Source organism: Oratosquilla oratoria, chromosome 11 (genome assembly GCF_046742065.1).
Source record: "Oratosquilla oratoria isolate Oo_2021 chromosome 11, ASM4674206v1, whole genome shotgun sequence".
In the NCBI taxonomy this organism is placed as follows: Eukaryota; Metazoa; Arthropoda; class Malacostraca; order Stomatopoda; family Squillidae; genus Oratosquilla; species Oratosquilla oratoria.
The window spans coordinates 13,743,692-13,755,764 of NC_134787.1; the positions used below are offsets into that span (position 1 = coordinate 13,743,692).

The window sequence follows — 12,073 nt, forward strand, 5'->3', positions numbered from 1 at the left end:
ACTTATTGGTGTCTCATATTCAATCTTGTCCACTATTTCGGGTTCTGATGTGATTATCAGGTCCATTCTCGATGGTTCTTCCTCATTTCTATACCTAGTATTCTCTTGTATCCACTACGTCATTGTATGTTCTATAATCATACCAAGTAGTACATTTTCCCATAGGTCGTCTCCACCCTTCACTGCCATCTCTTCCCTGCAGATTTCTTTACAATAAAAGTCACCTATTATAACTATTCTTCCCCCATCTTCCATTATCTTATTTAGTGTTATCCTTGTGTCGTCTAACATATTTTTGTGTTCTTTCTTTTCCCACGAAGACGTTTTAGGAGGCACATAATTTACTACAAAATTCCTGCTCTTCCCATCCTTGTCCTCCACTTCCTTCATAATCATCTCTACTCTATTTTTTCCCTATGTGACATTTCTCATATTTATATCTTTCTTAGTCAGTAACATAACTCCACCTCCTTGTTTTACCTCTCTGTTTCTAATCCAATAATTATATGCACCATGCCCTATACTGTTGGGTGGTAGTGGACCTTTCAATTTTGTCTCCACAATTCCCATTATGTCCGGCTCTTTTTCCTTCAGGTAATCATTCAGTTCGTTCAAGCCTGTTATTAAGCCATCTATATTTGTGTAAGACACTTTTTAATTTTCTGCTACATCCATTGTGTTTTCTGTTTCCCTTCTCTTTTTCTCTGGTATGAACCATTTCTTCACTTTCATATTCACTACTCTCCAATAGAATTTCTCTTTTCTGACTCTGTTCTTTTCTCGTTTTTTTTTTTTTACTTAGCTTCTAGTCTTTTTGTTTTCTCATCCTCTCTTGTCTCTTCATTCATTTCTCTTTTTATCCATACCTATTTATATTGTTCACTGTCTGCTAGTTTCCCTGCCTTTGCTAAGATATTTTCTGCTGTTGTTTGTGACCTGAATTTAACCCTTAATTGGTCTGGTCTTATCTGTATTGTATTTTCCTACTCTATATACTTCTTCTATTTCTTTCCATGTTTCTGGTTCATCTTCTTGGACTACTTTTAATATCTTATTTACTTTTTCCTTTTCTTCCTTTATTCTTGTAGTCATATTTAGATTATACTTCACTTCCATCCCTAATATAATTATACATTTCTTTTTATCCGCTAAGTCTGTTACTATATTCTTCTTCTCCCTCATCCATCTAATAACTGTGTCCTTAGTTTGTTCTTTCATCTGCTGTTCCATCATACCTCTAAATTCCATTTTATTGTTCTCTTGTACTTTTTTTCAAACCACTTACCTCTTTTGCTATGGACTCTTTATTCTCTTTATTACTCCTCTTCAATTCCTCATTCTCATCCTTTACTTCTCTTAACTGTCTTTCTAATTATTCTATTTCTTTTGTTGGTTTTTATTCTCCTTCTTTAGTTCTTCCAGTTTATCAACTCTGAGTAATCAACTTTATTTGGTTAAATCTAGCTTCCCAATTTTCATTCATTTCTTTTAGTTTCTCCTCTAGATTTACTAGTCGGGGGAGGTTGTCATTTCCTCTCTCATTAAATCCATGGAAATAGTTGTCTTCACCTTCCATTGCGCTGCTCTTATCTATATTTCTAATTGTTACATTTTTACTAATCTCTTCGACTTCACCATTGTCGTCTGGCCGTCTTTTGATGACGTGCCGTCTGACTTCCTGGACCCAATCTTCCCCTTCCTCATTTCCTTCCATTTTCCTCAGTAATCCCTCCCCTTCTCCTTTTTCTTCACCTTCCCACTACACCACGAGCTTTCCCCTTCCCTATTAATACAACACAGGTACTTCCTTGTCGTTGTGATCCTCGAAATTTGTAGATATCACCGGAGTCCAAACTTTGCTGCCACCCCGACCGACGTGTGTGTGTGTGTGTTTTCTTGTATAGAGTGTATTCATGTACAATTTTTTTCCCACACCTTTGTATGTATAATATGATGTGTGTGGAATAGATCCTTTTAATTCTTTTTTCGCCTCGGTCATTCATTTTCCCCTGTTTGCTCGGTGGGGTCACCGACTGGTGGTGGCCGAGCGATGTGATGGTCTGTATATACTGGTAGTTTCCCATTTATAGCATTAGTACCCATTGAGTGTATTGCTAGCCTTTTAATGTTATCATTAGTTTTGAGCATGTTGATTTATTGTAATGTATTTAAGTTTAGGTGCAATGTATGGGAGAACCAAATGTTCGGACCAAGTGCTCGCATGTGAGTTTTGCCGCTAAAACGAGGCATAGCATCAGTATTGTCTCAATATTTAAGGTGTAAACACACTTTTGTGTATTTTGTTGTATTTAACGAATGGTGACTCAATACACTATTTTTCCGTGTTAAGATACTTTTATTGCCACCGTACTACACTCGGCTCTCGCTGCTCGATGTCGACGTTCTCCGTCGGATGACTACTTTATAGCTGGTAGCGAGTGCTAGTTAGGGAATAAGGTTCAGGGCGCCCCTATTAAATCCCGATGGTATCAGTGTCGATGTTGGTGTTGAAGACTCCTTCGCCGTCAGCTAAGCACTGTTCGTGGTCAATCAGAGTCATGCCTCGAGTGTCAATTTTAAGCGACTCCAACTTTTCCATCAGCTGTAGAAAAACAACAGAACAAATTCAAATTCGAGATGTTAATCCTCTGGAGAAGCGCATGCAGTTATATACGAAACACCATCACCTGACGAACACAATGGAACCTTTAGAAACTGAAGAGTCTAGGTATGTTTTCTGTAGGAGCACCAACGCCTTACCGGACGTCGCAGTAGTTTGAGGCTCACAAAGGTCTGATCGGAGTTGAAGATTTGGGGGATCATTTCTTAACGACCAGTTAACGAAACAATGACGGGACACACACGAGCGCAAACAAACAGCATACGAACTCAGTTGAAGATCCAATATGAATGTTTATCGTTTCAACCATGAACGCCCCAGGCTAAACCGAATACAATCGTCAGAGGCTAACCAAAACAAGAATCACGAAAGTGGTACCCATTGTACCCAATGCCCCCTTTGCCTGTCCAGCTATCTCATTAATCTAGTTATCCTATCAAGTTTATTCTATTCACTTCTGATTTCCACACCCTTTTACTCTTCGATCTACCTTGTTCGACAAATATTTTTCCATCCCTGTTCTCTGTCTCACTTCTATATTACTCATTCAGTCGACCTTCATAACCCCCACCATACTTCTCAAACACTTCATCTCAAACATGCTCAGGGTCATTTCCACTTTCCTTAAATTCCAAATCCCTGTTCCATATTGTGCCATGGGTACACCCCTATAACTTTTCCTTTGCATTCATCTCCAAATACCCATTTCTCATGACACTTTTTATTCCTACTGGACATTTACTTGCCCCTTTTGCTCTACAATTGACGTCCCCCACCCCCACTTCCTTCGTCCTCCCACCCTTCAAACTCACATACAATTCGCCCACATCGTCACTCCTTATATATCTTATCACCTGACTTTTCCCCCACGTTTGCTATCAACATTCTCCTTCAACACATCCTTCCCAAATCAGTCAACAACTGCTTCATTCTCTTTTCAGAATCAGCCATAACAGCAGTGTCGTCTACAAATAACAACTACAAATAACAACTATTTCCATCCATTATTCTCATCAACTCCAAACCACTGCTTAGCGCTCTCATTTAACCTCCCTTATCACCCCCATTCAGATGCACGTTAAACAACTATGACGACATCACACAGCCGCCTTGCCGTACCCCTACCTTCACCTCAAACCACTCACTCTATTCTCATCTCTCACACTTGCTCTACTTCTAATGCGAAAATTTGAACACCCTCAACAAAATTCATCTATCTCAAATTCGCAACACACTCCACAATACTTCTTTGTCAACCTTATCATCCTCTTTACCCATGAAAGTCCAAAAGATGTCCTTACCCTTTGCCAAAACTTCTCGCATACCAATCTTGCTGCAAATACTTGATCTACGCACCCTTTTCCTCTACTAAATCCACACTAGTCTTCCCCAGTGCTCCCGCTCTTCCCCCCTGTTCCTCTCAAATAACATCCTCTCCCATACGTTTTACCGACAACACTTGAGAAAGTGCTCTCTCTGAAACCATCAAAATCATACTTGTCCCTTCTCCCCTATTCCATGAAATAAGCTGCTAAGAAGGAAAACAGGTCAGTAGGCAAATAGACAAGTGAATAGATATATGCAAATAAACATATCACTGATAAAAATAAAAGAAAAAAAGAAAAATTTAATAAATTTTCATCCACCCAGTGAGGTGTCTATGCATGGAGGAGGACCCTCCCTGATACCCTTTCTCTCCTCTCTTTTTATACCATGCAATTCTGTCAGTTCATCCTCTGTGCACCTCCTTAATGGAAAAATATGCCGCCTTAATCTTTTGCGAGCTCTGTCTCTACTGCTCATTTCTACTTGTTTGACATCCTAATAATTCAGTAAATCTGATACTTACCATAACCATCGTGTCTGGGTCGAGAACCTTCCCTCTAGCTATAATGGCTGCGGATGTTCTGGTAAAGATGAACAATTGCTGACATTCAAACAGGACAGCGTAGTCCTTGCTCCCGAGGTCCGTATCCACGATGAAAAAGTTTGATACGGCAAAGTCTGTAAGAATGACGAAGGTACTTAAATCAAAGTCGAAAACATTATTTCATCAATAAGATCAACGCGTTTACATTCATATACATAGATTTTCTCGGCACGAGGAGGTTGAACCATGTGTTCCTTACAACTATCTCTAGTTTACATCGCGAGTCTTCTTCCATCTACGTCCAGCTATACTGTAGTCCATTGCACTGATGTAACTCAGTATCTTGTGGTATAGTCATATGAAGGTACTAATCGCTTAAAAATGTTGTTTTGCAGCTAAATGTACCCGTGTACATAAAATGTACACTGTAGATAAACAGCAACATCCATGCACGTACACACGTGTAAATGTACCCCGGCTCTCTCTCTCTCTCTCTCTCTCTCTCTCTCTCTCTCTCTCTCTCTCTCTCTCTCTCTCTCTCTCTCTCTCTCTCTCTCTCTCTCTCTCTCTCTCTCTCTCTCTCTCTCTCTCTCTCTCTCTCTCTCTCTCTCTCTCTCTCTCTCTCTCTCTCTGGCGAGATGGAACCAAAGGGTGTTATGATGAGCTTGTCTCGGTAACCGGGAATTGACTCAGAAGACTGTGTGATCATGTCATATCATCAAGAAGAGACAAACCCAAAATAATCACCTCCCAGATATATCTTGCATCTACTAAAATACCTCAAGTACGGAAAAATTGGTCATTCCACGGAAAATCAGAGAAGCAATGCTGTATGAATTGGCGATGGGGTATCTTGGGGCAGTAATGGAGCGATAGATATGACAGAACTGAGTTTTGAGAGGAGGTAACTAGTGAAGAAAAAAAAAAATTACAAAAGAAGAGGGATGAGAAATAAGGGCGATGTCTAGAATGTTGGGCCTGTCTCCCAGGATGATCATAATATGCAAAAGTTAAAGGATATTTCACCGGTTGGACTACTAAAATATTACACAAATGGTCAAAGAATCAAAGGGAATTTTGAGACAATCTCCTGTGGTCGTCGGCATGGAACCGATTTAAACAGGGAATTATTTCAGCCCCCTCGCCACCTGGGCACCCAGAGACTATTGGAATGAACTCCATGCCCATGTTAAAAGTAAAATAGAACACTACCTCGTTTCTGTTCGTGATCCTATGACGGGGAAATAAGAATGCAACCACTGTTTTCCCGTGCGTGCCACAGAAGGCGATTGAATGGGGCGAAAAGAGGAGACTGGAGATCCAGTTGTATGTACTCACATACCAGAAATAAGAGCTATTATGAGAGTGTATTGTTGTTGATACATATTGTAGTTTACCAACACCTCTATTCTAGATTCTTGCATCATTCATTTAGTAATGAACACGAGATATGTCTATGACAACAAGAAAAGTTACATGAAAGAGCAATCAGCGAAAAGGCACAACAGACAGGAGTATCGATGAATCCTGTGTCCCTTGTTTTTGTTAGTCTCTTGTCCTCTCCATAATATTACTCTCTCAGATGAACAAGACTGCCCAGTATCAGGTGACTTTTTCAGCAGAGGGAACTCCCATAATATTGAAGGGATAAGAAGTAAATGTTAACTTACGGCCTGGCCATTTGATGTTCATCTTGGCTGGCTCATTCGAATTGGGGATGGTTAATTTTCCCGTGTACTTGCTGATGTGTTCCAAGTTGACAGCCTCGAAAGGTTCGAACTCACGCGCTTCCGTGATATCCAGGCTACCGTCCTCGCTTTCTGTGAAGGTCATGGTGAGGCATTTGCTATGTGCCTTGGTCACCATAATTACGTTCCACTTGCCGGCGAACTAGCAAGAAGGAAGAAAGATAATTAGAAAAGTATAATCGTGAGGACTTTTCCAACAAGTCCCCTGATGGAAAACATACCTCATTCCACACCCTGTATTTCAATGTCGACCTGTTTTCTGCTGCATTCCTTCATTTCCAAGCTAACCTACTCCAACATAACCTAGTCTAACCTAAGAGAAATAGAGGCATTGAATAAAGAAATTGTGTGGGGGAATGAAAGGGTAGGTTAACATGGAAAGGTCATTTGGTTTAATGTCTAAGGAGGCTTGAAATCCTGTTGACTTGTAGGTGATCTGATGTCCCAGTTTCTTTCATTCTTTTATTGCGTGTAATGCCGCTGACTTTGACAGTGTCACCTATTCTTACAATAATCTCAGTAAGACAAAGGAAGATTGTAGAAGTTTTATATATATCCACCAATAAATGCACAAACAAGAGAATAGGTGACATTAAACTGTCGAAGTCAACAGCATTAAATGCAGCAAAATAATGGAAAATGTCGGGGCATCAGATCATCAAAAGTACCCCAACGGAGTGCCAGTCTGACCAGCCCGGAGAATTTCCAGCCTCCTTAGACATTAAACCTTTCCTTGTACCATTTCACTTCCCAAACATTTTCTACATTTAATGTCAGTTTTCCTATGGTGCAATCCTTCCTTCTGAAGAAGGACCATAGTGCGAAAAAGTAAATTCACCTGCTTTTCATTAGAACTCGAAGTAAACTTTGACTCTACCTACCTTGGTCAAGTCCAGCTTGTCGGCGAGTTGGATATTAGTTGGGCACGGGCCGAAACCAATTTGATGGCCCGCTGTGTAGCCCAGCGAGGCACTAATGACCAACAATAGCAGAAGCTTGGGCTGCATTCTTCAGATAAACAAAAAGTCACATTTATGGACAAAAATAATAAATGCGGAGGGATTTTTTTATATTATTATTTACAGATTTTTCACTTTTGTCTACAACTTGTTCACTTTTTTAACAAATGACAAGAATTTAAGGAGTTACATTCATATTTTCTTCATAATGGTGACAGCCATATTCAAAGCATACAAAATCTGTCGATATTTTTTTCTTAATTGTGTATGACTCCATAATTATTACTCTAACATTACGGTGGTATTCATGATAAATTTCAACCATAAAAGAAAACTAGGCGGCCTGGCGGTCGCAGTGGGGGAGAGGAGGAGAGGGAGGAGACCCCGATATAACGCTGTCTCAAGTAAGCGTCGTTGTACAGCAAAATACTAGATGTCATATAAGATTGTATATTTATTGTGGGGGACAGTATCCCCAATGTGGATCAAGGAGCATTACACAAAGTATCACAACCAGACTAGACAGAGGCACCCTGAATCAATGTGCCAAAATCATTGCACACAATAATATGGACCCCAGAAGGTTAAAGTTGCTGGAGGCATTCCACATGAGGGATACTGACCCCACAATAAATATATAATCTAATATAACACAGTATTTTTGCTGTGCAACGACGCTTACTTGAGACAGCGTTATATCGAGCTCCCCCCCTTTCCCAATGTTCTTATTTCTGTATAAATATTGTGTTCTACTTCTCTTTCTTGTACTCTGAAGATGTAATACACGAAAACGTTTAGGATTCTGAACATTAATTTCCCTGTGGTTTCTGCATGACTATTTAGTCAGGTGTTTTTGTGATTATTTTTGCAATCTATCTATCTATCTATCTATCTATCTATCTATCTATCTATATATATATATATATATATATATATATATATATATATATATATATATGCAATAAAAACACTAGGAGCGTGTGTTCACAAATGCGTAAGTAACCACTAGTAACCCATACTTGTTGGTTACCAGGACGGCCCAAACGTCCCATACTTGTTGGCTACCAGGACAGCCCAAACGTCCGTACACGTGTACTTCTTCCACTACCTCTCCGAATGCCCTCTTCACTATGTCATATATTCTGTACCTTGTTTCTTCATCTTATAATTCCTTCTTTGTATCTGCACTGAAGATGTAATTATACGAAAGCGCTCTGCTTCGTTAGTTTACTTTTCCTAGTGGTTACTTACGCATATATATATATATATATATATATATATATATATATATATATATATATATATATATAAAATGTGTGTGTGTATTTACCTAGTTGTATTTTACGGGAAGGGGAGCTTTGCTCGCGGTGTCCCGTCTTCATATCTCGGTGTGTGTGTGTGTGTATGTGTGTATTACCTGTGAAAAAATATTTGTGGTATGTGGAATGTATGACCAACCGCAACATCAGAATGACGCGAGATTCATTGGAGTTATCTAAAATGGTAGGGGGGGGGGCGAGTCCGAAGCCGGAAAAAGGACCCTTTACGAATACCCTTGTGAATTTTCGATAGTGTCTCGTAAATAACCACTAAAAACATTCACTTGAAATTGACGCTTGCAATCGCTCAATAATAGGGAGGAATCGTCCTCTACGCCAGTTGAAAAAAATTTGTTCAATCGAACCTCCTTACCTGTGCGTCGTCTGATACGAACTTTGTAACGGTAAGAGGGATTCTGTGACTGATGCGACTGCAGTGCCGAGATTTATATCGGATCCTCGCAATGGCGCTATGTTCTATTTACGTGGTTTGTAGTATCAAATATGTAAACGCTATTGTTAAAATAAAATTTATGTTTCTGACATATATATATGAACGCTAGTTTGATTTCTATTTAGTAATAGGATTCACAGAACCCCACAAATTATGAAATTGTATCGAGGTTAGTAAAAACTCAAATTCGAACATGGGTCTTGGCGGAAGTTTGGTCATTTGGAAATTCCCAGGAAATAGAATTTCGAGTTTCTTTTGTTTACCATTCAGGGGTGGAATGCTGTTGTTGTTGTGGATTGCAGTGCTTCTATCCTTGGCTTAGTGGGAGACGGGGCACAAAATCTGTTTCCAAATTGTCATAAATCCATGATAATACCAACTGTATCGAGATGACGAGGGAAGGGGTTTTAGGAGGGACGGAAGAGTAACATATGCTCATTGTAAAGGTGTTTTCTGTCTTACATTTCCTTCGCTTGTATCTCCCCATCCGTGTCTGTACCAATATTTTCAACGAGTTTCTACCTCATTAATTTACAAGAGCCGTGTTGTTTTCATATTTTTCACGCCTTATCTATTTTGAATTATTCACATTCTGTCCTTTTTTTTATCTTCTTTGGACGCGTAAGTGCCTCGTACCCTTCTGTCTGCGAGCTTCCGGAGCTTAGTAAGTAATTCTATTTGGCATTGAATCAATATACATGAAGTGCAGATAAAGAAAAGAACACATAGTTCGAAATAACAATTACAAATGCCGAAGATAACACAAAAAAGCATGTAAGCTTATTTCCATTGTGGTCCTGAACAAATAAAGCTGAATCACTCAACTCCGCTGTGATGTAATAAAATGTTCACCGTTTTCTATTCTTTCCTTCACTAAAAATAACACGATTAAGCAAAAGCCGAGAACCAGAAACAAACAATTAATATAACTAAATATAATCCTCATCTCGATTAGATGAATAGGATACAAGCAGGAAGCATCATCATCTATTGTCAGCTTTTGGGGACATTCTGAATCGACAGATTGGGCCAATAGCAGTCGATCACAATCTAGCACGTGATACAACGCCGTGATGATGAATCGCACACACACACACACACACACACACACACACACACACACACACACACACACACACACACACTTTCACCGAATGGACGGCGAGAACTGGTGTTCCAAAGAAAAAGGAAAAACTACGTGGATCTCAACATCCAGGAAGTGCCTTTTTGTATTTATAGGGAAGGGGAGTGCTCGTGGAATAGTGGGGAAGTGATAGGGAAGGAGAAGGGAAGGGATATTGAGGGAAATGGAAGGAAAAGAGGAAGGGGAGGACTTGGTCCAAGAGTCCAGGCGGCTTTTAAACAAACGCCGAACGGATGACTTGGATTTCGATGATGGGACTAACAAAATTGTAAAGATCAGAAACATAGATAAGAGCAGTTCAATGGAAGGTGAGGATAATAATTTCTAAGGATTTAATGAGGGGGCGGCGGATACCAACCTCCCCCGACTGGCAAAACTGGAGGAAAAACTTGAACAAATGACTGAGCATTGGGAGATTAGGTTTGGCAAAATGTCAAAAATTGCCGAGAGGTTTGAAAAATTGGAAGAACTAGAGAAGGCGAACAAAAACTTAACTGATGAAATAGAAGACCTAAAAAGACAGTTAAGAGAAGTAAAAGTGGAGAATGAAGAATTAAAAAGGAACAATAGAAACAATAAAGAAACAATAGCAAAAGAGGCAGAGGGGTGGAGGAAGATACAAGAAAATATTAAAGTTGCATTTTGTGATATAATTAAACAGCAAATGAAAGAACAAACTGAAGACTCAGTTATCAAAGTGATGAGACAGAAGGAGAATATTGTAAGAGACTTAGCAGACAAAAAGAAATGTATAATTATATTAGGTATGGAAGAGAAACACAACCCAGATAGAACCACAAGAACCAAAGAGGAAAATTAAAAAGTAAGAAATTTACTAGAATTAGTTCAGGAAGATGAGCCAGAAATAATGAAACAAATCGAAGAGAAATTCAGAATCGGGAAATATAGTACAGACAAGACCAGACCAATTAAGATTAAATTCAGGTCACAAACGACGGCAGAGAATATCTTATCCAAAACAGGGAAACTAGCAACAAGTGAACAATATAAAAAGGTATGGATAAAAAGGGAAATGAATAAAGAGGAAAGAGAGGAGGAAATAAGGAGAAGACATGAAGCTAAGAAAAAAAAAACGAGACCAGAACGGAGACAGAAAAACAAGAATTCTACTGGAGAGTAGTGAATATGAAATTGAAGAAATGGAAAATAACAGAGAGAAACACAAAAGAATCAGAGAATACAATGGAAATATCAGAAAGTTAAAAGTATCCTACACAAATATAGATAGATTAATAACAGGACTGAATGAACTGAACAAATATCTGAAAGAAAAAGATCCAGACATAATGGGAATTGTTGAGACAAAATTAAAAGGACCACTACCACCCAACAGCATAGGACACAATGCATATAATTATTGGATTAGAAACAGAGAGATAAAACAAGGGGGTGGAGTTATGTTCCTGACTAAGAAGGATATAAGCGTGAAGAGTGTCACATATGGGAACAATAGAGTAGAGATTATTATGATAGAAGTAGAAGATAGAGATAAGAAGAGCAGAAAGTTTGTAATAAACTACGTGCCCTCAAAAACAGCCTCGTGGGAAGAGAATGAACATAAAAGCATGTTAGAAGACACAAGAATAACACTAAACAAGATAATGGAAGATGTAGGAAGAATAGTTATAATGGGCGACTATAATTGCAAAGAAATATGCTGGGAAGAGATGACCGTAAAGGGTGGAGAAGACTCATGGGGAAGTGTTCTACTTGAGATGATTACTGACCACACAATGACACAATGGATCCAAGAGAACACTAGGTATAGAAATGAAGAAGAACCATCGAGACTAGACCTAATAATCACATCAGAACCTAAAATAGTGGAAACGATAGAATACCAGGCACCAATAAGCAAAAGTGACCACATATTGATAGAACTAGAACTAAATGAGAAAAAATACATGAAAAGAAATGAACAATATAGAAAAGGAAGAT

The 12,073-nt window shown here is 39.0% G+C and overlaps 1 protein-coding gene across 1 annotated transcript; it reads right to left on the bottom strand.

Moving 5' to 3' along the window:
• Positions 1 to 2,345: 2,345 nt before the first annotated feature.
• On the bottom strand, positions 2,346 to 8,923 carry LOC143029452 (apolipoprotein D-like). The gene is made up of 5 exons (XM_076192097.1): positions 8,890 to 8,923; positions 7,120 to 7,246; positions 6,161 to 6,380; positions 4,470 to 4,624; positions 2,346 to 2,602 (listed from the first exon to the last, which is right to left on the bottom strand). The coding sequence occupies exons 2-5, from the start codon at positions 7,243 to 7,245 to the stop codon at positions 2,474 to 2,476; spliced, it is 630 nt and encodes a 209-aa protein (XP_076048212.1). The 5' UTR covers position 7,246; positions 8,890 to 8,923; the 3' UTR covers positions 2,346 to 2,473.
• Positions 8,924 to 12,073: the final 3,150 nt, after the last annotated feature.

Excerpts from the sequence above, each read along its gene's own strand:
- LOC143029452 (XM_076192097.1), bottom strand. The coding sequence starts at position 7,245 with ATGCAGCCCAAGCTTCTGCTATTGTTGGTCATTAGTGCCTCGCTGGGC. Across the intron at positions 4,625-6,160 it reads GAACATCAAATGGCCAGGCC|ACTTTGCCGTATCAAACTTT; the intron begins GTAAGTTAACAT and ends TCATTCTTACAG. Across the intron at positions 2,603-4,469 it reads ACCCAGACACGATGGTTATG|CTGATGGAAAAGTTGGAGTC; the intron begins GTAAGTATCAGA and ends GTTTTTCTACAG.